Below are 24,797 nucleotides of genomic sequence, written 5' to 3' on the forward strand. Positions count from 1 at the left end.
TGCAGGCAGGATGCAACTAGACAGTCCCACTTACTGTACACAGCCTGCCTTGTGGAACTCATAGGTCCCTTTTCATCACTGAGGGAGACTGAAGGGAAGAGCATGCTCGGGCAATTCCCGCCTTTCAGTCCCCGCCTTTCAGTCCCCTTTACTCCTCCCCTTTTTGCCCCCACAGGACAGTAGGCTTTTGCACAGTCTGACCATGTGTTCATGAGGGTGCTCCCTCTCCTGAATTCACTCAGTAAAGGACGAATATGAGTACACAGGGGATAGGTGGTTTGCAGTGAAGGAATTTACAGTGGGTTGTTTATATAAGAACTGGTCCAACCTAACAGGTGAGCACTATAATAGCTCCTGTACCATATGATGAATTCTTAATTTTATAATTTAGCTTTTTTGTATAAAATACTCTCTAATGTCTATGGTTTTACATGTGAAGTTAGGACACTGCAAAAATCATAACTCTGTAAAGGTTTTTGGGGGATCTAGATAAGGGGACTTTTTGACAAGTATTATTGATAAGGCTTTTTCTAAACTTGTCATTACCAATACGAAGGGACTGGAGGTTGTGGGAAGTACTCAGGTGTTGAGGCAAATAGACCCTGGTCAGTCTTACCTCTGCCCTGTGCTACCTGCTGGCCCTTGGCCAAGTTAGTTATTCTTCTTGCCAAGCCTTTAATGCTTCTATTTGTAAAATGGGGATAATAATATCTGCCTGTCAGAGTTGTGACTGATTAAATGAATATCATATGTATAAAGAGTCTAGTCCCTTTCTCTGCTTATCAGTGATGGCAGTATATTTTGATTAAATAACTTATCAGAAGATAGCTATAGCAGATGTAGCCACTAGCTAATAAGTATTCCACATCTCAGCATTTGAATTCATTATACGTAACGATTATGTTAAACTGAAAGTGTCAACAAACTTAAGGGTCTTAAACAGTTAAGTAAGTAAATAGATGCTTTATTTTTGTTATTTTGGGAGGGAGGAGATCATATAAGTGGACACCTATATATGTTAATATATTCATTTATTTAAGGAAAAACAGACCAAGATATATTTGTCTACCCTAAGATGTTGACTAGTATTTGTCTTTTGTTCTGTTGTAAAGGAGAACAATAAAATTAATCCATCCCTGACACATACGGTACTGTATTTGAATTCTTCTCTGTTCTTTGAAAAATATTTTAGGAGTCAATTCATGTTCCTGATCCTGTCATTTCAATAGCAGTGAAGCCTTCTAACAAGGTAGGAGTTTGATAACGCTCAGTATATCACAGTAAAAACTTGAGCTCTTTTTTGTCTGTCTCCACAATGCACATGGTGTCTTGTGATAACCAGCAGTCTTATGGTCTCTATTTCCTCTTTTGGTATTCAGATCACCTTTTAAAATTTACCAGTCTATTAGTAGTAAGTACTTCACAGTATATTTGAAGAAGTTGATGGTATTAAAGTATTCATGAGACTGTGCTTTATAACTCTTTACTATAGTAAAGGTATATCTTTGGCTCTGGAGTGTTAAGTGTGAGTAACTTCCTAGATTCAGATCATAAGAGATGGAAGAGAGGCAACTGAGGCATTTGTCCTAAGTTGCAGAAAAACCTCACTGTAAAGTATATTAAAATATTGCGTAGATTAATTGCCTCATGGATTATAATACATCTCTACATCTGTGGTAGTTATGAAGTAAATGTCTGACTATAACATGGAAGGCCTTCAAACAAGGCTGTTTGGACTCACTTTCAAATACAAAGTTTTATGATTGGATTTGATGTCATTTAGCTTTTTAGCCAAAATTGCTTGAATAGGTTCTGCATATGCATTGCTTGTCATTGGAATTAGTCCTGATCTTGAAACATAATTGTTTAGTTCTTAAGTTAGTTACATTCATAACAGTCATTTTAACGTGATATATTGACATTAACTTATTCATGCATTGAGTGAACATTTTATGATTTCTTGTCATCTGGGTACTATCATTTACAGAACGTATTCTGATTTATTGTCTTGTGGATATATTAACAGCAACTACTTCATCTATTTTGAGGAACTGAGATTTTCCAGGCCCTTCTCATTATAGAAAACAGAATGTTGAGGTGGCAGGAAGCGTTCAGTCACTCTATCTCAGAAAGTTGAAAGGCGAGCTTTACATCTTACCACAGTTTGCTCCAAGTACTTTGCCAGATTGGTTGCTTTTCCCTTCAGAAGATGAAGGAGACTAGAAGTTAAAGATATTATTCTTCTTTATTCCTAACTCCAGAGTTCATGTAAGACATTTAACTCTTGATAGTTCACAATCATGGAGGGAAATCAAACGCATCAATATTCAAAAGGTTTTTTGGTGTCTTGGGGTTGTCTGCTTCCTGGAAAATTAATATACATCAAATAATGAAATCACTGCATAAAATCCTGAATCTCAGTAGTGGGGCAGGGGTGATCTTCTAGTAAGTTGAGAGTCCCTGGCTAGTGCAGGGAAAAGGGAAATGACTTTGGAGATAGACTAACCCAGGATTCAAGCCCAGCTAGCTCTGTGGACTTGAGCAACTTGTCTGTACCTAGTTTCCTCACCTGTAAAACATGGATAATTCTGTCGTGCAGCCTTGTGGTTAGAATTTGAGATAACGTATACAAAACACATAACACATCTTAAGCCACATGTGATAGCTGTTAATATTGGTGATTGGGGCGTGTTAGTTTTCTATTGCTGCCGTAAGAAATTAGCAAAAACTTAGTGGCTTAAAACAGCACAGATGTATTATTTTACAGTTGTGTAGGTCACAATTCGGACACAGTTCTTAATGGGCTAAAATCAAGTATTGGCAAGGCTGTGTTGTTTCTTTCTTGGAGGCTCTAGGGGACAGTTTAGTTCCTTGCTTACTCAGATTGTTGGCAGAATTCAGCTCCTCGTTGTAGGACTGGGGTCCTCATTTCCTTGCTGTCACCTGAGGGCTGTTTGTAGCTTCTAGAGGCTGCTCATAGCCCCCTTCCTCCTGTCTTCAATGCCAGCAACAGCAAAATGAGCCCCTCTCATGTTTCAAATATCTCCTGTCTCTTCTTTTTCTCTTCCCATCTCTCCACTACCTTTCTTCATTCAGCTTCCATTTTTATTTTATTTTATTAAAAAAAAATTTTTTTGGCTGCATTGGGTCTTCGTTGCCGTGCATGTGCGGCGAGCGGGGGCTACTCTTCATTGCGGTGCACAGGCTTCTCATTGCAGTGGCTTCTCTTGTGGCGGAGCACGGGCTCTAGGCATGCAGGCTTCAGTAGTTGCATCATGCAGGCTCAGTAGTTGCAGCACATGGGCGCTAGAGCACATGGGCTTCAGTAGTTGCGGCGTGTGGACTCAGTAGTTGTGGCTCGTGGGCTCTAGAGCGCAAGCTCGGTAGTTGTGGTGCACAGGCTTAGTTGCTCTGTGGCACGTGGGATCTTCCCAGACCAGGGATTGAACCCGTGTCCCCTGCATTGGCAGGCGGATTCTTAACCACTGCGCCACCAGGGAAGTCCCTCAGCTTCCATTTTTAAAGGCCCATGCAATTAAATTGGGCCTGTGCAGATTATTCATGATAATCTCCCCATCTCTAAGTCTGTAACCTTACTCACATCTGCTGGGTCCCCTTTGCCATGTAAGGTAACAGTCACAGGTTTGGGGGGATTAGGGCATGTCCTTAGAAGACCATTATTCTGCTTACCACATAAGGAAGTTACATCTAAGGAGAATAAAGGTGCATCAGACCACATCCAAGCAGATAGTTTTGAAAGGGAGAGGTCTCATGTGCATTTCCCTAGTGTTGGTCTCAACTGCCCTCTTGAATCTACAGTAGTATCTTGGTAACCATGCTGATTCCTTTGATTATGTATAGGATTTCTAAAATATAACACAGTAACACAGATTCTGCTTTCCGCTTTATGGGCACTTTTCCACAAATGGACAGTTTTTGTCAATATAATAGGAAAGGGCATAGAGTTAAGTCTTGGACTCCTGTATCTTGGTGTGAAAAGAAAATTCTCTCAGTTAGCTATTCCCTGCTGTCTTGGCTGTGTGGTATCCAAGCTCTCATATTAAAAGGATATAGCCTAGAAACCAGATGGTAGATCATTTTTATTTTTTAACTGTTCGTGTATTTGATTTCATTAAAGTTTTTTCAACAATTTCATTGCTTACCATGCTTAGTAAAATGTGTAATGATTTTCTTTTTTTAAAGAATGATCTGGAAAAATTTTCAAAAGGCATTGGCAGGTTTACAAGAGAAGATCCCACATTTAAAGTCCACTTTGACACTGAGAGCAAAGAGACAATTGTATCTGGAATGGGAGAATTACACCTGGAAATCTATGCTCAGGTAATGAATAACAAAGAAGTTAAATTCACTTTATTTATGTCTATGTTTTGTTAAGAGTCGATAATTCTCAATCTAATGGTTGTAAACTAATAGTGGTTCTTCAAGCTTCACTCTGGTTTTTGTATCTAGATGTGGTATACTGCTTCTTCCAGTGTGTGTTACTAATTAATTACTTTTGGTTTCTAAATCTTTTTATTCGTAAAACACTGCAGACTTCTAGAATCAAGGCTCAGGGGATTTGCAGTAAGACCATTGATCCATCCCTAGGTTATGGTCCCTTGGGTCGAGTGTATCCTGGTCTCAGCCTTAGGAAGACAACCTTAGGGAGAAACCTGCTGAGAAAGTCGGCCCACCAGTACCCACTCTTCAGGCCATTTCTTGCCTGTTTTCTTCTCAAGTCACTACTTGAAGATCATTATAATGGAGATAAACAAGTGGATAGATGGGGCCTCTGCTTACCTAGGAAAGGTCTTGTGTATATGTGAACGAAAACAAAATATATAGGACTTACGATTAAAAATTCTGGTTCTGATTGTATCTTTGAAATTGAGATAGTAGAAAATTATGACAACAGATTCATATACTATTCCAGTAAATATGTAATAAAATGGAGCAAAGATAAAGTTTTAGTGGATAGATTAATTGGAGGTAAGTATAAATTAATCAGTCTAAATTAGAATTCATTTATATAAAATCTGTAAAAGCAGTTTGTATTGCTTAATATCATGTATTTATCCTCATAAGGTACTTAAGTGATTTAAGATTTATCATTTGCTTATCATATTTAAATGAATGCTTCTAAGGTAGTTGAGATTCTTAGGATTTTTCTTCCTTTAGTTTATTATTTTTTTAATTTAAATATACCAAAAAGATCTCTCCTGCTCTTTTTAGAGGATGGAAAGAGAATATGGCTGTCCTTGTATCACAGGAAAGCCAAAAGTTGCTTTCAGAGAAACCATTACGGCCCCTGTCCCGTAAGTATGCAAAACGATTAAACATAAACTATGAGGCTGGAATTTAAAGCTTTTTATTAGGGGATATACATAGCACTATTACTGTTGATAAGACACTTTTACATTGTGATGTTCTTTATTATGGAAGCTATATAGTTCTGTAGTTCAGGCCGTTTATACAAAGGGACACTTATGAGATTTGTCTGACCCTTTAAGCTAGATATCAATGAAGACTGGTATACACATCATTAATAAGCATGTTTATACTTCATCGAATGTTACAGTCTTCATTTATTCCAATTGTGCTTCCTTTGGTAGACGGCTGTTATGTTTTACTTTAGTACCATATTGTGGATGCCAGAGAACTTGCATTTGCCAAGGAATAATCTCCTGCAAGTAAAGGAAACTGATGCTATGATAAAATTCAGAAAACATTTAAGAAAACAGAGTTGGGTTTATATTTTGTTAGAAACAAAACAGTCCTCATAAAGAAAGCACAAAACAAGTTAAATTGCTGCAAGTGTAATATATTTCAGCCTGGTGCCTATTTGAATTTATATGAATTCTGATTTAGAGTCAAAATTAATAAGGCATACTGTGGCTACAAAATGAGTCTCAATTTTCAAAGTAGCATCAAATAAAGGAAAATGATACTCTACCTGAGATGCAATGTCATGAAGTAGAATGGTGTAGTCTAACTCAATGAAGTCGTCATTTCTTTGCTATAATAAAATATAAAAACCTGCATTTAAAACTTGATATCATTGGCAAAAATGATAATTTTAAGAATCAGCTTTCATTAGTAGATGACAGTAATACTTCCACTTAAGTAAAATTAAAAATTGAATGTCATAATTTATTTAGCCTGGCAGAAAAACTATCCTCTTATAAATAAGATTTTTTTCAAACTACATTTTAAAATCATGATTTTTAAAAAATTTGTTACTCTAAAAATCATTTACCCTTTCTGTTTTTAGTTTCTGAGTTGTGGTAGCTACTTAAGAACATTAGAGTCTATAATTTGTCATTTAAATTCCTTAATGTTTCCATTATTCAGAAAAGCATCGTTTAAGGGATAAACTACTGAAATGAGAGTTTACACTAAAGGAAACCAATTTTATAATAGAAATTCTCTTTTAAAAACTGAAAATAATAAAATGTAATGTTTGATTTTGTAACTAAAGCTTTGATCTATGCTGCTTATTGCTTTGGACATATAAAGTATTTATACTATCAGCTGCACAGAAATATTGCATCTACAGAGTTTCAAACCATGGTCGTCAGAAATTTGCTGTACTCACACAAGGCTCTTTAAGGCTTATAACTGATGTATTGAAACAAGCCCTAGACTCCAAGAGGCAGCACAAACTCCTGTGGCTCCTTTGGTTGACAGTAATTATAAATATGGCCCCAGGATCAAATAAAACTATACTCTTCTCTCCTTAATAGTATCTTGAAGCAATCCCTTCTTTGACTATATCAACAAAGAATGCCCTTCAAGGATAAGGTAAAAATCAGGAAGGTTTCTTACGTGTTGGATCATAATAGGTAAAGATATATAATATATACACGCTGAAGCAGTGGTTAAACTCTTCTGTTGGGATTTTCATTAATGCTTTAAAACTTCAATTTAGTGAAGGTTTACAGGAAATTTATTTCATAAAGCAGTAACACTGCATATTTTGCTATAAAAACATGGCTTGAAAATCATGATTGTGATTGTATATCCTCTGTAACGTGGACCCAGCTACTCAATTATCTGAGCCTCAATGCCCCTATAGGAGTGTTGTAACCAAGGTTGCTATCTACAAAAATGCATTAGAAAAAGGCTCTCTTAAAGTGTTATAAATAGTGATGCTAGGTATCTGGCATTACACTCTGAGTACTGTAATTGGTATCCTGTCCTCCAGTGTCCAAAGTTATCTAATAAGTGGCTGCAAAAGCTTGTGGAGTAAACGTGCTCCAACTGCCTTGCAGTTTGTTATCAACAAACTGAAACAAGCCAATGGAAAGTGCTTTTCTCTTACAGAGTATTTTTCTTGTATTCCATTAAATACTACTAGTGACATATTTTGTTTTTCTTTTAAACCTCTTAATAAAGCTAAACTCAAAGAATTTATTTTAATCTCTTTAAGGTCTAGAAAGAGGCAGTTTGGAATAGTCATATCAGACTTAAAATACAAGGCTAGCAACAAGTAAGATATGAGGTTGTCAATTATGACTAAATGGGTTATAAAAGATAGTTATATACAGCAAGCTTCACAAAGACTGAGATGCTAATATTTTTGTTCCAGCTGATCCTGGGGGAAAAAAATCCAGCCATATCTCTAGCTCTGACACTACCATTTCACTAGAGGAGAAAAGCAGAGGTGGTTTCAGTATCACATGATTATAGTAATTTGAACACAAAACTTAGGTTGCGAAAGGAAATAATCTGTATTAAGCTGCACACAAAAACCATTGCCAAATTATTTATAATTCAAGACTTCACTCTCTTGAAACTGCAGCTTCACCTTCTCTAGCCTTGATAACTGACTTCTCCTTCAAATACTGACTTCACTATCTTAAATACAAAATGACTAAAGGGGCACTATTCATCCAATCATGAATTACAGCACCTTCAGTAAATGTTAAATGTATTAATAGTGTATTTTATAGAAATTACTTACCACTTGCTTGACAGTTTGAATTTTTGCCATTTTATACCATGTATTTTCAGTGGAATTTTGCCATATTATATAACCACAGGCAACCCAGGCTAAATGTTGAATTGGCTTCATTTCCGGAGGTACATTTCCAAAACTGTCTGGTGAGGGAAACACTTATATGATAAATGGAATTATTTTATATATACAGTATTAACCTTTAAAAAAATCTAAATTCTAAGTCATGTCTTAGTTTTCTTCAAATGTGTACAGAAAGTAATTAATTTAATTAAGCCATAGATTGATCTATAAAGTTTCAAGGCTTTTTTTGTTGTTGAATTAGATCAGTAATAAATATTTTTGCAAAAGTCAGTCTATTGCCAGCATAATGTTAACATCTAACAATTTTGAGCATAGGTAATTGATATTGATCTTAAAGTCGAAAAAAATATTTTTCCGTGCCATATAGTTATATACCTGGAATATTTTGTGCTTCTAGTGGTTCCTTCATAGACTGGAGTCTATGGTAAAATGTGTTATCTTCCTCATCTGGGTTCTTTCCAATTTCTCCTTCAAATGTGAAGTTGACTTCTGGTGCAGTGTCTTGTCCCATTGGAGGGTACAGTACTTCAGCTGTGCAATTCACTGTAACTTGCTGTTTGAAACATTTTGTGAAAGATCTTTACATGTAGATGGCCGTCCATTACTGATTATTGTTCTTTGAGATATAACATTTAAAGAATCGCCCCCCTAATGATGATGTTTCAGACTTGACTTGAGTGTACCTATTCCAGAGGTATCTAACTGGTGGTGGCCCAATAATTTTCTTAGAGGTATCTAAAATAGGTAACTTATTTTATAACATATAAGGTCTCATAATCTTGTAAATTCATTTTAAAACTATGTATTTCAGTATTAATGGGAAGTCTATTTGTAAGGCAGAGTTTAGTCTGTCTTTATATACCAACTCTAGACTCTGGTTACTTTTTTTAAGTCTGTTACTCTTACTCTCTCCTCCTGAAATAACAGAAATTTTCTCAAACTCAGATTCTGCAATCTATATCCAAATATAAAATGAGAAGATTGTAGCATTGGTTCTGCTTTGTAAAGATGACTATCAAGCAGCTCAAATGCCTTTTAATGAATCTCCTTATGTTAGCCTCTATCTCTTCTTAATTATGCTTAACAAAAGGGCAAGCTTTTTTAAATTTCAGAATGGTTATGGTACAAGTGGCAGTTCCTTCCTTTTAAGTTTGTCTCATTAATAATTTGACAGGTGTATATGTTTTTTAAATTTCCCTGCCCCATTACTGAAAGATTCTTATCTGAACACAATGGTATCAGTTGGCCATTCTATTGCTCATAAATCTAAGAAAGCACTTGCTTTCTTTAAATAAAAGAAATGAAAAACAGAATGAAACAGACATTAAAAAAGTGATGATGATTGTAGAGTTCGTTATTACACTTGTTCATATTAGGCAAAAATTCATACTGGCCTATGAGTACGTAACATTTTTAAAGGAAATTTATTTGAACTGAAGTATATAGAGTCTCTTTTCTAAATAGTGTTATAGAAATACTAAGTGTATCTCAGAATACACAAAAAGTAAAAACTGACCTTTGTATGGTGATCATTTTTTTTTTTGAGGCAGGGATTTTACAACAACTCTTTTAAAAACCAAATTAATCCTATGATTTGATCAGCAGAGGTGATATGGAATATTAGGAATCAAATTTTATTTCATAATAAAATGACATTTCACTTACTTTTTGGATAATTTCTTCCACAGAAAATTTAAGGCAATACTTTCGTCCTCTTCCCGGAATATCCTAAAATTAAGAAAATGTGGTGTTATTATAACAATAACTCAATTCTTTACATTGTTAGAAGAATCCATTCTCATCTGGTTGGGCGTGGTGCTGACTGTTGGGGGTAAATGATTAAGGCCTTACACCTTGACCAAGGAATGTCACCATGTTTGTGACATCTAATTTAGCAGGTCCTCTAGCAGGGTTATTTTGGATGAGAACAAGAGGGTGAGATAAAAGCATATATAAATAAAATCGGTTATAATTCACTTTCAATCATCAGAGTACTCTAACCTCTGGATCTGTGATCCTAAATTCCACATAAGAAATTTTGAAAATTTTAATTCTAAAGGTGACAAATAGGATGCACCATTGAAAAGCTTTTTCATAAAGCCTTATGTACCCTCCAAGTAGTGTTCAATGAAGATGAATTCCGTTTTGAGGCAGCTTACTGCGAAGTGGTTAGAGAATGTTAAGTACTGCTTTTGTATGTTAGTGGACCTGCAAAATGATGCGTTAACAAATTTTACAACAGACAGACGTTTAGGTATTTCACTTTTGAATCAAGATGTAATTGAGAATTTGTACCTAATTATGTTATCTGGTGTGGTTTTGAGATAACATTTACTCCCTGTCAGCTCTTAAAGACTGTTAGCAGTTAAACTTCTGTCAGATAAATAAGGGACAGTCTCAAATCTGTTAGATTTTAGTAAAACGGAAACAAGCTTAGTGGTTGCTGAGGTCTTGAGCAGTTTAAATTTAACCCTTTAGCCAGAGGGGGCCCATCATTCACAGCAGTCAGTGGCAGTAGTGTTTGGATGGTTGAAGTGAAGCTTCAGGCCCCAGTACTTTTACTCTGCTTTGTCAGTTTCTGTTGCTTTTTGTTTACCCCTTCATTTTGGTCTAAGAGTCTAATAAAGGATTGATCTTAAAATTCAGGCAGTGAAGAATCTTTTGCAAGACGGGAGCTTCTCTTGGCCCAGATTGGAGTAGTAGATGCTAAACATAGCGCCAGTTTTAAGATCCTTTTGAAAATGGTTCCTATAGGTTTCACTTGGGGAAAGGGGAGAAGCCGCCCCAACTGAGAACATTTACCGATTTCCTTGTAGCAGGGCCCATAAAAACTATCAGTGTCTCTGCCTTCCCGTAAAAACAACAAACAGCCCCGGGGCTGTCCCCAGAGACTGGAGTGTAGCCCAAGCCCAGAAAAGCCAACTCCTCTAGAGAGACAGCCAGCCTTGAGGCCCAAAACGGGCAAGGGGTGTGGGGAGTCAGGAGCAGGTGGAGCTGAGACCCTCGACGGTGGGGGGAACGGTAGCAGGTGCCGCCACCACCCTCTGCCCGACTCACCTGCAGGCTGGCTTGTTTGACTGTCTGCACCAGAAACACCTTGTGGGGGCTGCCCTGCTGGTAGTTGATGCAGCTCTCTACCACCGAGGCCGCCCTGGAGGCCGGGTAGTGGGTCGGAGGGATTGCCATTCTTGGTGAGCGGCGGCTGGGCTTGCGTGGGGCTGCTCGAGCTTCACAGGAAGGGAAGGGCACCCCCGTCCTGCCTGCTACCGAGTCCCCCAGGCGGAAAAGTCAGCCCTCCTTCTTCGGGCTGGGCGGGGCCTGGGGCGGGGCCGCCAGCTCTTTCCCTCCCTGTCTTCCTTCTTCCCTCCTTCCGTCCCTGTCTCCCTCCTTCCGATTCTGCAAGCCGCTGCCTGGGAGCTGGCTCCTACCGAGGCTGCTCTTGGAGCCCCGCCCTGCTACCGCCTACTGTTACTCTCTGGTCCCTGTTTAGAGAGAGCCCCCTCCTCCTTTAAGGCGGGGTGAGGAGGGAGTCGTTGGGCTGGGTTGTCAGGGACTACATCCTTCCTTTTATTAACCTTTACAGAAGCTTGGGGAGGGGCTTTCGGGCCTTCGCCTTTGTGGAGAGTCTCTGGGGCTTCAAGTTTCCTCTTCGTGGAAGGAGGCTGGTTACTTTACTTGCAGACTGGAGCGCAACTTCCTTATACACGACCCACAGTGTCCGGCACGAGCGCAACTTCCTTATACACTATCCGCGGTGTCCGGCACGGGGCAAAGTACAAAGGAGTGCCCGGTAGTGAGTCATTGTGATTCCTTCTTTTCCCTTTCCTGGCCAGGAACAGGCTTGCTCATACCCAGCTTTCTGTGGTGGTGTATCAGTTCTGCCCAAATCAGGGTACGAGAGACTGCAAACGATAGCGTTAATTTGGAGGACTATGTAATTTAGGTCAGGAGAATTTTAAAAGGTGCTTGCACTCCTCTCCCTTTGCTGATCTTCGAAAGATGAGGTTTTGATATCACACCATGCTTCCAACTTCCTGAATCACTTTGAAAATTTTACTTTGAGGATTAAAACTTACTTAAAAACTGAATTTATACAAAGCACTACATTGAAGTAACTTCTAATAAAAGCAGTTTTTAAAGCTCCTTAAGCAAGCACAGACTTTTAGTAGGCAGTGCATTTTTACTCTCCAGATCTCTTAATTACCTCCTGTGAGCTTTAAAGAAACTATAGTCTATGCTGTTCTTTGGATTTGCTATAGATCTACCAGCTAAGATTTCTTTCCATCAAATGTATAGCCAAACTGACACTGTAGCTTGTTGGCTTAGAAATAAAGACTCTTTGCTATTTTCCCAAAACGAATTTTAAAGCTTCCTTGGGTAGACATACATTGTGTTGCTTTTTTTAAAAAAAGTTAACAAAAATGTATTTGTAATGTGTTGTTTTCCTCAAATACCCTTTTTTATTTATTTATAAATAAAGTATTTGGAGTAAGTAGATTTTTAAAGAATAGTAAGTAGTAAGGCATTTCCATTCTTTCTCATTATATTAGCCAACAACCATCAAGTAACTAGAGGATGAAAGGGTTAGTTTCTCCTCAAGGCTTTTTATAAAAAGTTGAAGCTTGTTTTTCTGTTTTGGGGCGGGGGCGGGAGGGGGGGGTGTGTGTGAGTCATTCATCTATCAGCCAACCTCTTAGGTTGTCATTGTATTTGTGTGTTAGTTGTATGAATTATGTGCTCCTTTGATAGTGTCCAAGAAGGAGTGGCCTAATACATTCTAATTACCCAGAAAGAGCTTTTTTGCTGATAATGAAATTTTAAAGTTTTCACAAGTAGCTAGTTAACATCTGTTTTATTACCAGTTAGAGTTGTGAGGAGTACAATATGTGAGCTTCCTAGATGAAATCACCCTTTTGAAGCTTTACGGATACAGTTACCATCTCTGTAGATCAAGGCTAGTAACAGAGGTTGTGACATATCAGGCATTTATTTACTAAAAGTACACATACCAATTTAGGTTCTTTTTAAAATATAATTATTATATTAAAATTTTTAAACTGCCTATTTAGATGTTAAGTAAATAAACTGCATTGAGAGAATCTTATTCCTATATTTGAGTCCTTGAAATCTTACTTACTAAAAGTTCATTAGTGGTAAGTCAAGAGATCATTATCTGCAAACTTGAATAATGTATGAGTTACCTTGAAAGTAGCAAAATTATTATGGGTCTCTGGGATCGGGCAAATTAAATTATTATTTTAAATAATTGTATGGACATAAAACTTAAGTAAAAACGCCTATGGCTTGCAACTTTGATAAGACTATGAAGTCAAAATAAATCTACAAAACAGAGGTATACAATAAAACCAACACAATTCTAATTAACAGTAATTTTAATGTGAGAGATGATGATGTTTTGTCAAAGTGAAATTGTCTTTTACAAAATTCCAGTGGTCTGACCACAGGAGCATGGATTCTTTTGCCTTCAGCATATCTATTCAGTGCCTATCAAGTGATATCTTAGTTCTTCCACTTCTCCATTTAAGCTACAGTAAAATCTCTCTTTGTGCAGTGTCTTCTAACAGCTTTTGAAGTGAATGCATCGTGTGCAGCTTAAATCAGTTTATATTCTTATTAGCCTTTTAGAAACATGTTTGATTAAGAGTGTTGGTCTTGGTACAAATCCTGGCTCTACCACTTAAGAGCTGTATCACGTTTGGCAAGTTACTTAGCTTTTCTGACCCTCAGGTTTCTCACCTGTAAAATAGTAATAAAAAAATAGTGCCTACTTCCTGGGGTCTGTGGTGAAGAACAAGTAAGACAGTTCATAAAAAGTGCTTAGCACAAGCCTGGCACATAAGTGTCCTGTTATTTGGCATCCACTTGATTATAAATGCAGCCATGGTCCCTGAAACTGCAGGGGTTGCTTGGCTGTGATCTGGCCCTCCAGGGCACTGCTGTCCAGTAGCAGTTTGTGCAGTGATGGAAATGTTTGGCTCTGCTGTCCCGGACAGTAGCCACTCTCCACACCTGCCTGTTGACCACTTGTAATGTGACTAGTGCAGCTGAGGAACTGAATTTTAAATTTTATTTAATTTCAATGTAAATATCCATGAATAGTGGTTACCATATAGACAGCACAGATCTAGAGTATGTTGTATGTCATATTATTGTCAAATTGAAAACAAAATTTTAAATGTCTCAGAGAACTTGAGCATACTAGAAAATACGTCAGTGGACCACAGTTTTGGAATCCCTTCAGTAATTCTGTGGTGATTTGGCAGTTGTGTCTCTTCTCCTTTTCCTGCTCTCGGTTCTGTTAGCTGTTTGTTTCTCTCCCGGGAAAATCAACCGTTCAGCATTGTTTCCCAGCCTATCCTGAAGCTCTTGGCTGCTGGAAGATTATTTAAAGGCAGTTCATCAGGCACATTCACGCTTAGGCTCTCTATGGGAACTGCTTATTCCAAGCTGACATCTACTGAAATTTGCTGTTTACTTCTTCCAAACCATTCACAGATCTGTACGCAGGAACACACACTCATTAATGCCCATTTACCTGCAGTTATCTGCAGACACCTTTGAAAGCAGCCAGCTTCTTACATCTTATGGTCTTGAGGAAGGTTTCAGTTTAAAGGAAAAATGCCTTGCAAACAGTAGATACTCATGAAATGTTTTTTCAATGATATTGTAGCCTGTGTTTACATATATTTAGTATGCATGTAAGGTGATTATTTCATCCTATTTATGGTGTCATTAGTAGTTTCAAGTAAACACTGACCTGTGTGTCTATTTGTTTGTTTTTTGGTTTTTTTTTTTTTTTGCGACACGCGGGCCTCTCACTGTTGTGGCCTCTCCCGTTGCGGAGCACAGGCTCCAGACGCGCAGGCTCAGCGGCCATGGCTCACGGGCCCAGCCGCTCCGCGGCAACCGGGGCACGAACCCATGTCCCCTGCATCGACAGGCGAACTCTCAACCACTGCGCCACCAGGGAAGCCCTGTGTGTCTATTTGAATGACTTATGTTAATCATGATCATTTTGCCATTAATCATTTTCAGGTGTTAGTTATTCCGCCTGAAACTCCCTTCTCTCATATTTTCTCAATCCATAGTGTACAAGTTGTAAAATCAAATAGCAACTATCTCAATGAACTAACTGCATAGCTCCTATTTTCAGGTAATTGTCCTCATAGAGATTTAAGGAGAGAACACTGTGTCCCAGGGAAGGGAGGCATTCCAAAAGAAATGGGTAAGCTCTTGGAATGTAGATTACTATTAATAGAATAAGAACCTTACACAGACTTTTTATTTTAATATGTTGACTTTTACTTTCTACTTGTGAAATTCAGAATTAGCAGAATTAAAACCATGGATTACTTTGGTGGTGTGCCCCACCCTCACCTCCAAGTAAGAACAGAAAGGACAGGATTACTTTTTAAATAAATTCTATAATAATTTTATAGCAAGGCCATCGTATTTGAAGGAAAAATGATGAGAGTTGGTTTTTCATTTAAATTAGGAGTTATTTCATTTTGGTGATTATATAACGCTATGTTGATTTTTTTCTTCTTCTTCCTAAATTACTTTCAGGTTTGAGTTTACACATAAAAAACAATCAGGTGGTGCAGGCCAGTTTGGAAAAGTGATAGGTGTACTGGAGCCTCTGGACCCAGAGAACTACACTAAGTTGGAGTTTTCAGATGAAACATTCGGGTCAAATGTTCCAAAGCAATTTGTGCCTGCCGTAGAAAAGGTAAAAACAAACAAAAAAAAACTTGATTGCATTTTTTAAAAAATCAAAAACAGTCTATTAGGTATCAAAGCACATTGCTATCACATTGTTTTCTGTGGTTCATTTTCACTACAGTTCTGCTTCTTTTTCTCATTAAGTTTCCATCTGATTAGAATCATTAAGTTCAAGAGCTATAAATATATGCTATGATGATGAGGGGAAGTCATTCTGTTTCTTAATCATGGTTATTGTATTTCTCTTGATAAATTGAAACTACTTCATTGATTATAATCAGCACTTGAAATTTGCAGTAGGTGTTAGGGGTTTATGAAAGTTTCAGGTGTACTGATGTAGTAGAATGTATATTCATTAAGATTCCCAACACCTGGGTGCTGTCCTCATCTCTGCTAGTGATTAACATGCCCTTGGGTAAATCATGGTGTTCAGAGCCACTTTCTTTTGTAAACTGAGCATATAGTACTTAATTCCGAACCCCTCACAAACTCAAGGATCAGATAAGACTCTGATATTTCTTTGGGAATTGTGAAGTGATTTGCACATATAATGGGGTTACTAGTGATTTGTTGACTTTCTAGGTCAACTGGCTTTAAGACTGTTGTAAACCTTTAGCAACTGTCTATTCTTGTAGATTGAGATTTTTAGGTTTTTTTAACCTTTTAACTTAGAAATCTTTATTAACAGATCATAATTTTGGCTTCAGCATTAATTTTGGTAGCATTTTTTGTGATTAGTGTGTTTCATTCATTATACTTTATTTCAAGACAATAGTTTGTCATTCACACACTTTTAAATTATCTTTTATTCTCCAGGATTAATGTAAGTGAAGGAAAGCTCAGGTGTTTTTCAGCATTTAGAGTTTACAGTTTTGAATGTCAGAAATATATTGTACTACATGTGCAGCTGTGTGATTGTCTTGCCATGAAAAACTATCTTGAATTGTAGGAGCTCTACGAGTATTTAAGTGACTGAATGGAAAAAAAAATTGCACACTTATCAAATTGTACTTTTTAAATATGTATGGTTTATTGTATATCAGTTATACCTCAATAAAGCTGCTTTTTTAAAAAAGGAATTGCTTTGGAAAAATGAAATTAGCTTTTAATTTTAGTTCTTACTGACATTGTATAACACTAAAGCTGTTAGGTAGTGATCTGCCAATGAGGCAGAGCAGTGATAGGTATATAGTAGGAGCTTAAGACACAGCTGTTGATTAGATGTTAGTTTTGATTGAAGTTTTATTTTAGAGAATTTCTTAGATTTGCCTTTCCTCTGTTTCCTCCTTGTAAAATTAAGATCATGCTGTCTCTGTAATGCATCATGAGAGTTTAGTAATTCTTGAAGAAAAGGTTGAGAAAGTGATTGCTAGCACTCTCAGCATCACTTTCAAACCAGCTCTCACCTTTAAGTAATAGACTTTTGCAAGGGATTGCTCATCTAGATTCCACAATAATAATACTTAAATAGGCTGTTCAACTTAAAAAAAAAATTTATTTTTAAAGAATGAAATATACATAAAAATGTTACACTTCTGAATACTAAAACGTTTGGGGGTTTTTCATAATGCTTCTGTGAGTGAAACCCACTCACTCCAGAAGTTGTGTTCATTCATTAACAGGGGTTTTTGGATGCCTGCGAGAAGGGCCCTCTGTCTGGTCACAAGCTCTCTGGGCTCCGGTTTGTCCTGCAAGATGGAGCGTATCACATGGTGGATTCCAATGAAATCTCTTTCATCCGCGCAGGAGAAGGTGCTCTTAAACAAGGTATGCTGTGTCTAGCAGTTGCCACATCAGTGCATCTATTTCCCTGGTGGACCATCAGAGCCGCAGAAGGCAGCACTGTGTTGGTTAGGTCTTCTTCTCATTCCCCCCCCCCCCCCCCCCCCCGCCCACCCCACCAGAGCAGTAAGCAGCACACCAGGGGACATGGATAGGCTCTGGGCAAGTATTCATAGAATCAAAGTGAGGATAGATTACTGTGTGTTCTTTCTTACAAAATTAAAATCCTACTTTGTTCTCCTAAATTACCTGGTATTTTTTGTAAGTTTAAATTCATAGATAATCTGTACGTTCTACTTTTAATAGAGAAGACAGAAATGCTCAGAATTATTTTAAAGAAACATTATAGTCATCCTGTTTTTAGTGATTTCAGATGTCAGAAAAAATCTATAAATTTGTAAACAACTTTTTCATACATGACATTGTAGGCTTTTAGGCATTTGAAAGAATTCAGTAAACCTTATTCTCAGTGCAGACTTCTTGTTAAACTGCTAAAATTGTCAACCTTTTCCACATAGAGTAATATGTCTGTTAAAACCCTGATGAAACAGAACCCTAAGCAATTGCAGATATATCTGATTCATTGCTTTTAAGAGAGAAAAGCAAATGACGGCACAGCAGTTTGACATTGGGGGCTTTTACGTCGTAACTGGGAGCCAGAAAATTCATTCTCTTTGTCATCTCTTCCATATCCGTTATATGGTAATTCATTAGCTATGTCCATAAGTGGGGTTTTGCAGAGAATTACATTATGATTCACAAAACATTTCAGAGATATTTTTGTCAAAGAGGGTCAAAATAGCAGAAAATTAATCCTAACACATCATTTCCAGACATTCAGAAAATCAGGATGTTATTGTATGAATTTTGGACTTTGTTGGTTTTGGTCTGTTTGCATCTGTGACCAGGTGTGGGGCAATGGCTGGAGAAGGTTGCTTATTCCTTGACCAGGTTGCTAATTCCTTATTTTAATTAAACTAATGGGAGCCATTAGTAATTTGTGGGTTTGTTTCTCAGTTGTGAAAGGGTGAGAGAATCCTCCATTTTCTTTATGCCAGCTAGCTATTAAAAATGCATTCGAAATTTATGATCTAGAAACCTTGTCACAGTCTGTCAGTTGTATTAATAGGAAAAAGGGAAATAAAGTCACAAAGAAAATAAAACTTTATTAGGCATGATTCAGATTGTACTGATAACACCTGCCTCTTGCCTTCTAGGGGTTCACCACTTTAATAAATCTTAAACTGGCAAATTGGTTGTAATCACTTCATATTCTTTTTTTCAGCTTTATTGAGCAGTTGACAAAACTGTAAAATATTTAAAGTAATGATTTGATAAACGTATACATTGTGATACTTTTTTAAAGTATAGTTAAAACAAATTAGAAATCACCAACTGTTCTATGCTGGTTCTTGACTGGAAATTGGTAGCTTTCCTGGATAGAGGTTACATAAAGCAAGGTAATTGGTAAAATCAATTAACAAAGAGCCTCAACCTTTTTAATTGTACCTATATGAAATATAAATAAATATAGATTATATGCCCATAACATACACATATATAGCCATGAAAAAAGTCTGGATGTTTATGCATATTAACTAAACAGGTAAATATGTACACTCAGTTTGTAAATACTTAAGTGTACAAATACTGTTATGTGTGATGATTGCCTGGTGGGGTGCAAAGGAAAAGCACCAGATAATAATTGAGTTGAGGAGTATTGGTTTTTGCCAGATAAATATGTGCAAATAAACAGGTTGCAAGTGTGAAAAATGAATTACTTTGCTGTATCATCATCTGATTCTTATTTCTCCATGACTGAAAGATAGAAGGGTAAAAGGAAATTTTTGCTGGGCTCTTAAGAAAATCAGCTTTTCATGCATGCATATACCTCCACTGATTATCATGTGAGAGTTTTAGGGTGGAAAATGTTGATAAATGAGCTTAGTATCAGATTAGCTTATACTTTTGAGCTATTCTCTATTATCAAAATTGGAAGAAAAATCGTTCAAATTCTCACATAGTTTTCATTAAAAAAAAAATGAAAACTGGAACTATTTTCAGTCACAATGTAAACTTTGCCCCTGAGATTAATCAGTGATGTAACTAAAACTGAAACGTGAAATTGAATGTTCTTTCAGGGACTGTTTTCACCCTGTGGATATTAACCGTTGCCATCATTGTCTATGGCCAATCTTTAGACCGCTGTGCTTGGTCTCTGCAGAAACATTGAACTTGTAGCTACTCTACAAGAGAAATAAAGGCCTACCCAGAGTCACGTGAGCTCATTTTACTCAGCAGTGTGCCCTTTCTGATCTCCTGGGCTTCGAGTTTGAATGCTGGCTCTACTTCATACTTAACTCTGTGGAACTGGGCAAGTCCAGGCTGTTTGGAGATAGTAATGCCAAAGTATTAGATGAGAATGTACTTGAAAACACTTGCACACACATATTTGGGCATAGTGAAGGCTAATCCCTCTTCCCTTCACATTACCTTTGACCTAGCACTGCAGTGCCACCCATTTGCCAGCTTTTGGTCTCAGAGTGGTCATAATAACGCTTACGGATCACTTTTGCGCTGTGTATTATGTTGAGTACATGAATTATCATATCTTCAACAGTGGCCTTATAGATGAGAAAATTGAGACTCAAGAGTAGTCAATCAAATGGCCCAAGGTTACATGTTAGTTAGTGGTGGAGCTGAGAGTTAAACCCAGACCAGAGCCTAGCCCTTGACCACCTCCTCACACAACCTTGTTAGCACCCAGCCTGGTGTTATCAACTTTATCCCTAGGGGACTGAAATAGAAACATTATCATCTCTACGCGCCACTTTGGCTTAAAAGGTCCTGTGATGGTGTGGGTATTTTCACTTGCTTTTTATTCTACTTCCGGAAAAATTGCTTGTAGGGCTTGGCTGCCATGTGACTATTAAAAAATGGCAGGATGAATTTAGCTCTGGTATCTTGTCATATGGAATGGGACAGAGAAAAGCATGAATAAGGGCGAGGTGAATCAGAAGGTGGTTTTAGGAAGAAAGAGGGAGTTGAAAGGAGCAGGGTGAGGGAATATGAAACTCAGAACTGGACAGGTCGTCCTCAACAATTATATACTATACACTATATACTTGGCCCCTTCTTTCTCTTTAGAATATGACTGCCTCACACTCTAGCTCTTTTATATTACTGACCTATTGAAAACACTAGATAATGTGTAACTAAATTTTAATATGTCTGTTCACATCTCTCTTTCCGGGTACCTTCTTCTGCATTAATTACATTTATTTAGAGCCAAGGAAGCTCTGCTGTTGTGGTAACCCAAGAAGTTAACAAGAAATAGAACTTCTTCTGCAGTCTAGAATTTTTAGTCTACTGCTTTAGCTGTCTACATAGAATTCTGCAGGCTTAGCTAATGAAACTTAGGAGTCTGCAGAGTTCAGTTATTCCTCTTTTCAGAACAAAATTCACGAATTAGGAGTAATGAGTCAGTTAGGTCTGAGCTAAGATATGATTTGAATTAGAAAACATTTCAAAGAAATGCAAGTATATTAAATGGCTGTTCTTATAATTATTGCACTTAAACTAATAGTGTCTTTAGAACAAGTGCTTTAATGAATATACAAGAATAATTGCCGACTAGATTATTATAAACAAATTGATGCTTGGAAAATTATGATTATTTTAAAACAAAACATTTTCTTTGTCACCTTTTCATGTTATGCTTAAAGTCTTTATTTAAAGATAATTCATCCAGTCTGAGGCTGAAGTATTATTCCACACTATCATAATGTCCAAATTAAATATGAGTGTTTGAAGTTTTTTTATATTCTCTCCACACTGTTACATTTTCAACCTCAGTCAGCATTTGTCACAGTAAGACGTGTTCTTGTTATGTACTAAGTGGGATTAAAAAAATAAGTTTTTTTTAATTAAAAAAAACACACATAAAAAACACATTGGGGTTTAGTGCTTAAATGGCCTTTAGCATCTAGGCCGATGTCTTTATTTTGTAGGTGAAGAAACATGACCTGGACAGATTGTGTTTTTCCAAAAGGCATATAACTTATTAGAGGCAGAGCAGAAACTAGAAACTTGGTTTTCTAATTCTCAATCGGGTATTGAAATTGTTTAGCCTAGACATATCTCAGGCATGACTTGATTATTGTCTCCAAGTATAAGTAACTGTCTGCCAGGGACCAGCAAGAAAGAATTGATTTACCTTGGTCAGAGGCTTAACAGATAGTGTCTTTATTCCCGAAGGATTTCAGAAAGAATTAGTAACCCTCAACTGCATAATTTAAATGGGAAGGGACTTGATCGAATGTTGTTTTAAGACCCTTTTATATTATTTCTGCAACCTAATGATTTTTAGGATAAAAATATGTAATGGGCATACTAATATTAGAATTAAGTGTTGTCTTACTGTAAGTTCCATTTAGAAGAGTGACTGCTGCTGCTACTAGAAAAATGAGTCCAGATCACATATTTTAACCTTATCATTTATGTGTGTACCTTTGGGAGAGCACTTTCTATTTCCCTTTTGTATATGTGGATAGGAAAGAGTTCCAGTTTGTTTAAAGATTAATAAACCAATTTATTTTTTTTTCAAACCCTAGCCCTGGCAAATGCCACATTATGTATTCTTGAACCTATTATGTCTGTGGAAGTTGTAGCTCCAAATGAATTTCAGGGACCAGTGATTGCAGGAATTAACCGGCGCCATGGAATAATCACGGGACAAGATGGAATTGAGGACTATTTTACACTATATGCAGATGTAAGTACTGTTAGTCACTGACAACCTTGCTTTTATTATCCACAAGAGGAAATCAGAGTTAGCTTTTGTTTTTGGAAATTGTAGAGCAGATTGGCACATTTCCATGGCTGAGTGTTGAATTTGTGGCTTATATGTATGTGGCAATTTCTGTACTTTGCTGTTAGAGTATCTCTTTAAGTGCAAAATCTAAAAATAAGATTCATTTCAGGTAGGCCTTTTGTGAGTATGTCATTTTCTTAGATGCATAATTACCTTTCTCATTATAGCTTTGTTTGCATAGCCGTTTTATTATGTTCTAATTTATTGGGATAATATTTAATTCCCTTGCCTGTCCCTTACTTAAATCTCATGGGAGAAAGGGTTTATCACGTTACCTAAGGCCTCTTAGAAGACACTACCCTTGGCATATGGCCTATCATTGAGGAGTCCAAGGGAAAGTTGTATTCACATTTTCACAGAAGAAACACTTCTGAGTGCTTGAGCTGCAGCTGCGTGGAGTGGGGATGAGAGGGACGGCTGTTAGTGGTGTCCGTCTGCTCCGTAAAACTGAAAGATTGGGTTTCTAGTTGTGTCTGTCAAATGAAATTATTTTCAAATAGGGTTTCTACTGTGGTAAAACAAAAACAGGTTTCTATTTGGCTTTTAATTCTTTTAAACCAGGAGTAGTTAGTTGAATCCTGAGTCTAAAGGAAGGAATTAAATGACTAAGTCTTCTCTGTATTTTTCTCAAATATTTTTCAATAAGCAATGCTGAAATACCTACTGTGTATGTTTTCAGGTCCCTCTAAATGAAATGTTTGGTTATTCTACTGAACTTAGGTCATGCACAGAGGTAAGCAAGTGTTTAAATTTTACTTCAGTGTTCTTCAGGAGACCATCCTGCAAAATCATCATTTTTGTGAAATCTTGTCTTTTCATGACTTTACTTGATAGTCGTTTAAAAAAAAAAAAAATCTGCTTTTTGTTTCTGCTTTTGTGTTAAACCCCCAGGGGAAGGGAGAATATACAATGGAGTACTGCAGATATCAGCCATGTTTACCAGCTACACAAGAAGACCTTATCAATAAGTATTTGGAAGCTACAGGTCAACTTCCTGTAAAAAAAGGAAACGCCAAGAACTAACTTTGCTCACTTCGTTGCCTAACTTTAACTGTATCTGCAAGGTTTAGATATGTTAATGGATTCATGGAATAAATTCAGCCTGAAAAGAAGTAATTTTAGAAGCCCTTCCTATTATATTCAGGAGCTTCTGTTATATCATAGTTAATTCTGTGTATATCTCAATGGTTGATTGGTTTTATACCTCAAATAAAATATGATTATTACTGAAATATAGTTAATATTTATTTGAGGAAGATACTTATTTCTGTTATACTGAATAAGCTTAGAACATGTATAAACGTCCACATTTTTTCATAAGAATTTTCAACATACAGAAAAGCTGAAAAAATATTACAAAGAACAGCCATATACCTTCCATCTAGACTCAACAATGAACAATTTTGTTAAGTGTTTATCGGATAATAATTTGTTTTGTCATATTTGCTTTTTGTTTGTTGTCCATCTATGTTGCATACTTCCATTCTTCAAGTTGTCTTGCTGTATACTTGAAAGTGAATTGCATATATCATAACACTTCTTGGAGCATCACCTTTTTTGTTTAAGAGTGGATTCCTTTGTGACAACCTGGATAGCTAGCCGTAGAGGGTATCATGCTAAGTGAAATAAGTCAGAGAAAGACAAATAGTGTATGATTTTACTTAAATGTGGAGTCTAAAAAGCAAAACAAGTGAACAAACATAACAAAATGGAAACAGCCTCACAGATGCAGAGAACAACCCAGTAGATGGTGGTCAGAGGGGAGGGAGGGGCAGGAGGGGTGAAATAGGTGAGGGAGATGAAAAGGTGCAAACTTCATTATGAAATAAATGAGGCCCAGGGATAAAGTGTTTTCTTAAAAACAAGTGGAGAACACTTTTCAGATTTTCTAACGCTAGCTAAATTTCTAGCTGTTTTATATAGAGCTGATTGCTTCAGTTTGTGGCTTCTGCAGATTTTGAACTGCTTGTTTTTAGGAGTATAAATGTTACTTTTTTGCAGACCTGTGAGGTAAAAAAAAAAAAAAAAAGGCCCTTGCATTGCATATGCTATTCTTGTCTATGTTCATTTTACTGTTTCTGCAGCTTGGAACTAATAACCTACAGGGTTGGTGGCTAGTCTATTTCCTCTACCTATTAAATGCTAGTTGAATTAGAGTCTGCTGGAATGTATCATATATTGTATTCATTGAGATTGTGAAAGAACAAATGTTAAGCTAGAGAATGTTGGACATTGCCAGGGAGTTCTACCATATTGTGCAGAACTGCTTCATCCAAAAACCATCTGATGTGAAAGACATATCCTAGTCCTTTCCCTTAGTGGATAGTAGACATGAAATAACTGTTTTAAATTCCTTTG

At 36.9% G+C, this 24,797-nt stretch overlaps 2 protein-coding genes across 3 annotated transcripts in view; one reads left to right on the forward strand and one right to left on the reverse strand.

The window, feature by feature from the left end:
- The window catches only part of GFM1 (G elongation factor mitochondrial 1), a 42,899-nt gene extending 18,421 nt beyond the window's left edge, over positions 1–24,478 (forward strand). Inside the window, exons 11-18 of one of the 2 annotated variants that reach the window (XM_032631018.1) lie at positions 1,193–1,249; positions 4,204–4,341; positions 5,233–5,315; positions 15,629–15,791; positions 17,407–17,551; positions 22,180–22,340; positions 23,119–23,172; positions 23,331–24,478. In XM_032631018.1, coding sequence (XP_032486909.1) covers positions 1,193–1,249; positions 4,204–4,341; positions 5,233–5,315; positions 15,629–15,791; positions 17,407–17,551; positions 22,180–22,340; positions 23,119–23,172; positions 23,331–23,462 — 933 coding nt within the window. In that variant the 3' untranslated portion in view covers positions 23,463–24,478. The remainder of the gene's footprint in view (positions 1–1,192; positions 1,250–4,203; positions 4,342–5,232; positions 5,316–15,628; positions 15,792–17,406; positions 17,552–22,179; positions 22,341–23,118; positions 23,173–23,330) is intronic. The other variant, XM_032631019.1, reaches the window with a different exon arrangement.
- LXN (latexin) lies at positions 5,353–11,759 on the reverse strand. The gene is made up of 6 exons (XM_032631029.1): positions 11,099–11,759; positions 9,707–9,769; positions 8,417–8,594; positions 7,964–8,100; positions 5,954–6,016; positions 5,353–5,684 (listed from the first exon to the last, which is right to left on the reverse strand). The coding sequence occupies exons 1-6, from the start codon at positions 11,225–11,227 to the stop codon at positions 5,586–5,588; spliced, it is 669 nt and encodes a 222-aa protein (XP_032486920.1). The 5' UTR covers positions 11,228–11,759; the 3' UTR covers positions 5,353–5,585.
- Positions 24,479–24,797: the final 319 nt, after the last annotated feature.

The sequence above is a fragment of the Phocoena sinus genome, chromosome 4 (genome assembly GCF_008692025.1).
Source record: "Phocoena sinus isolate mPhoSin1 chromosome 4, mPhoSin1.pri, whole genome shotgun sequence".
NCBI lineage: Eukaryota > Metazoa > Chordata > Mammalia > Artiodactyla > Phocoenidae > Phocoena > Phocoena sinus.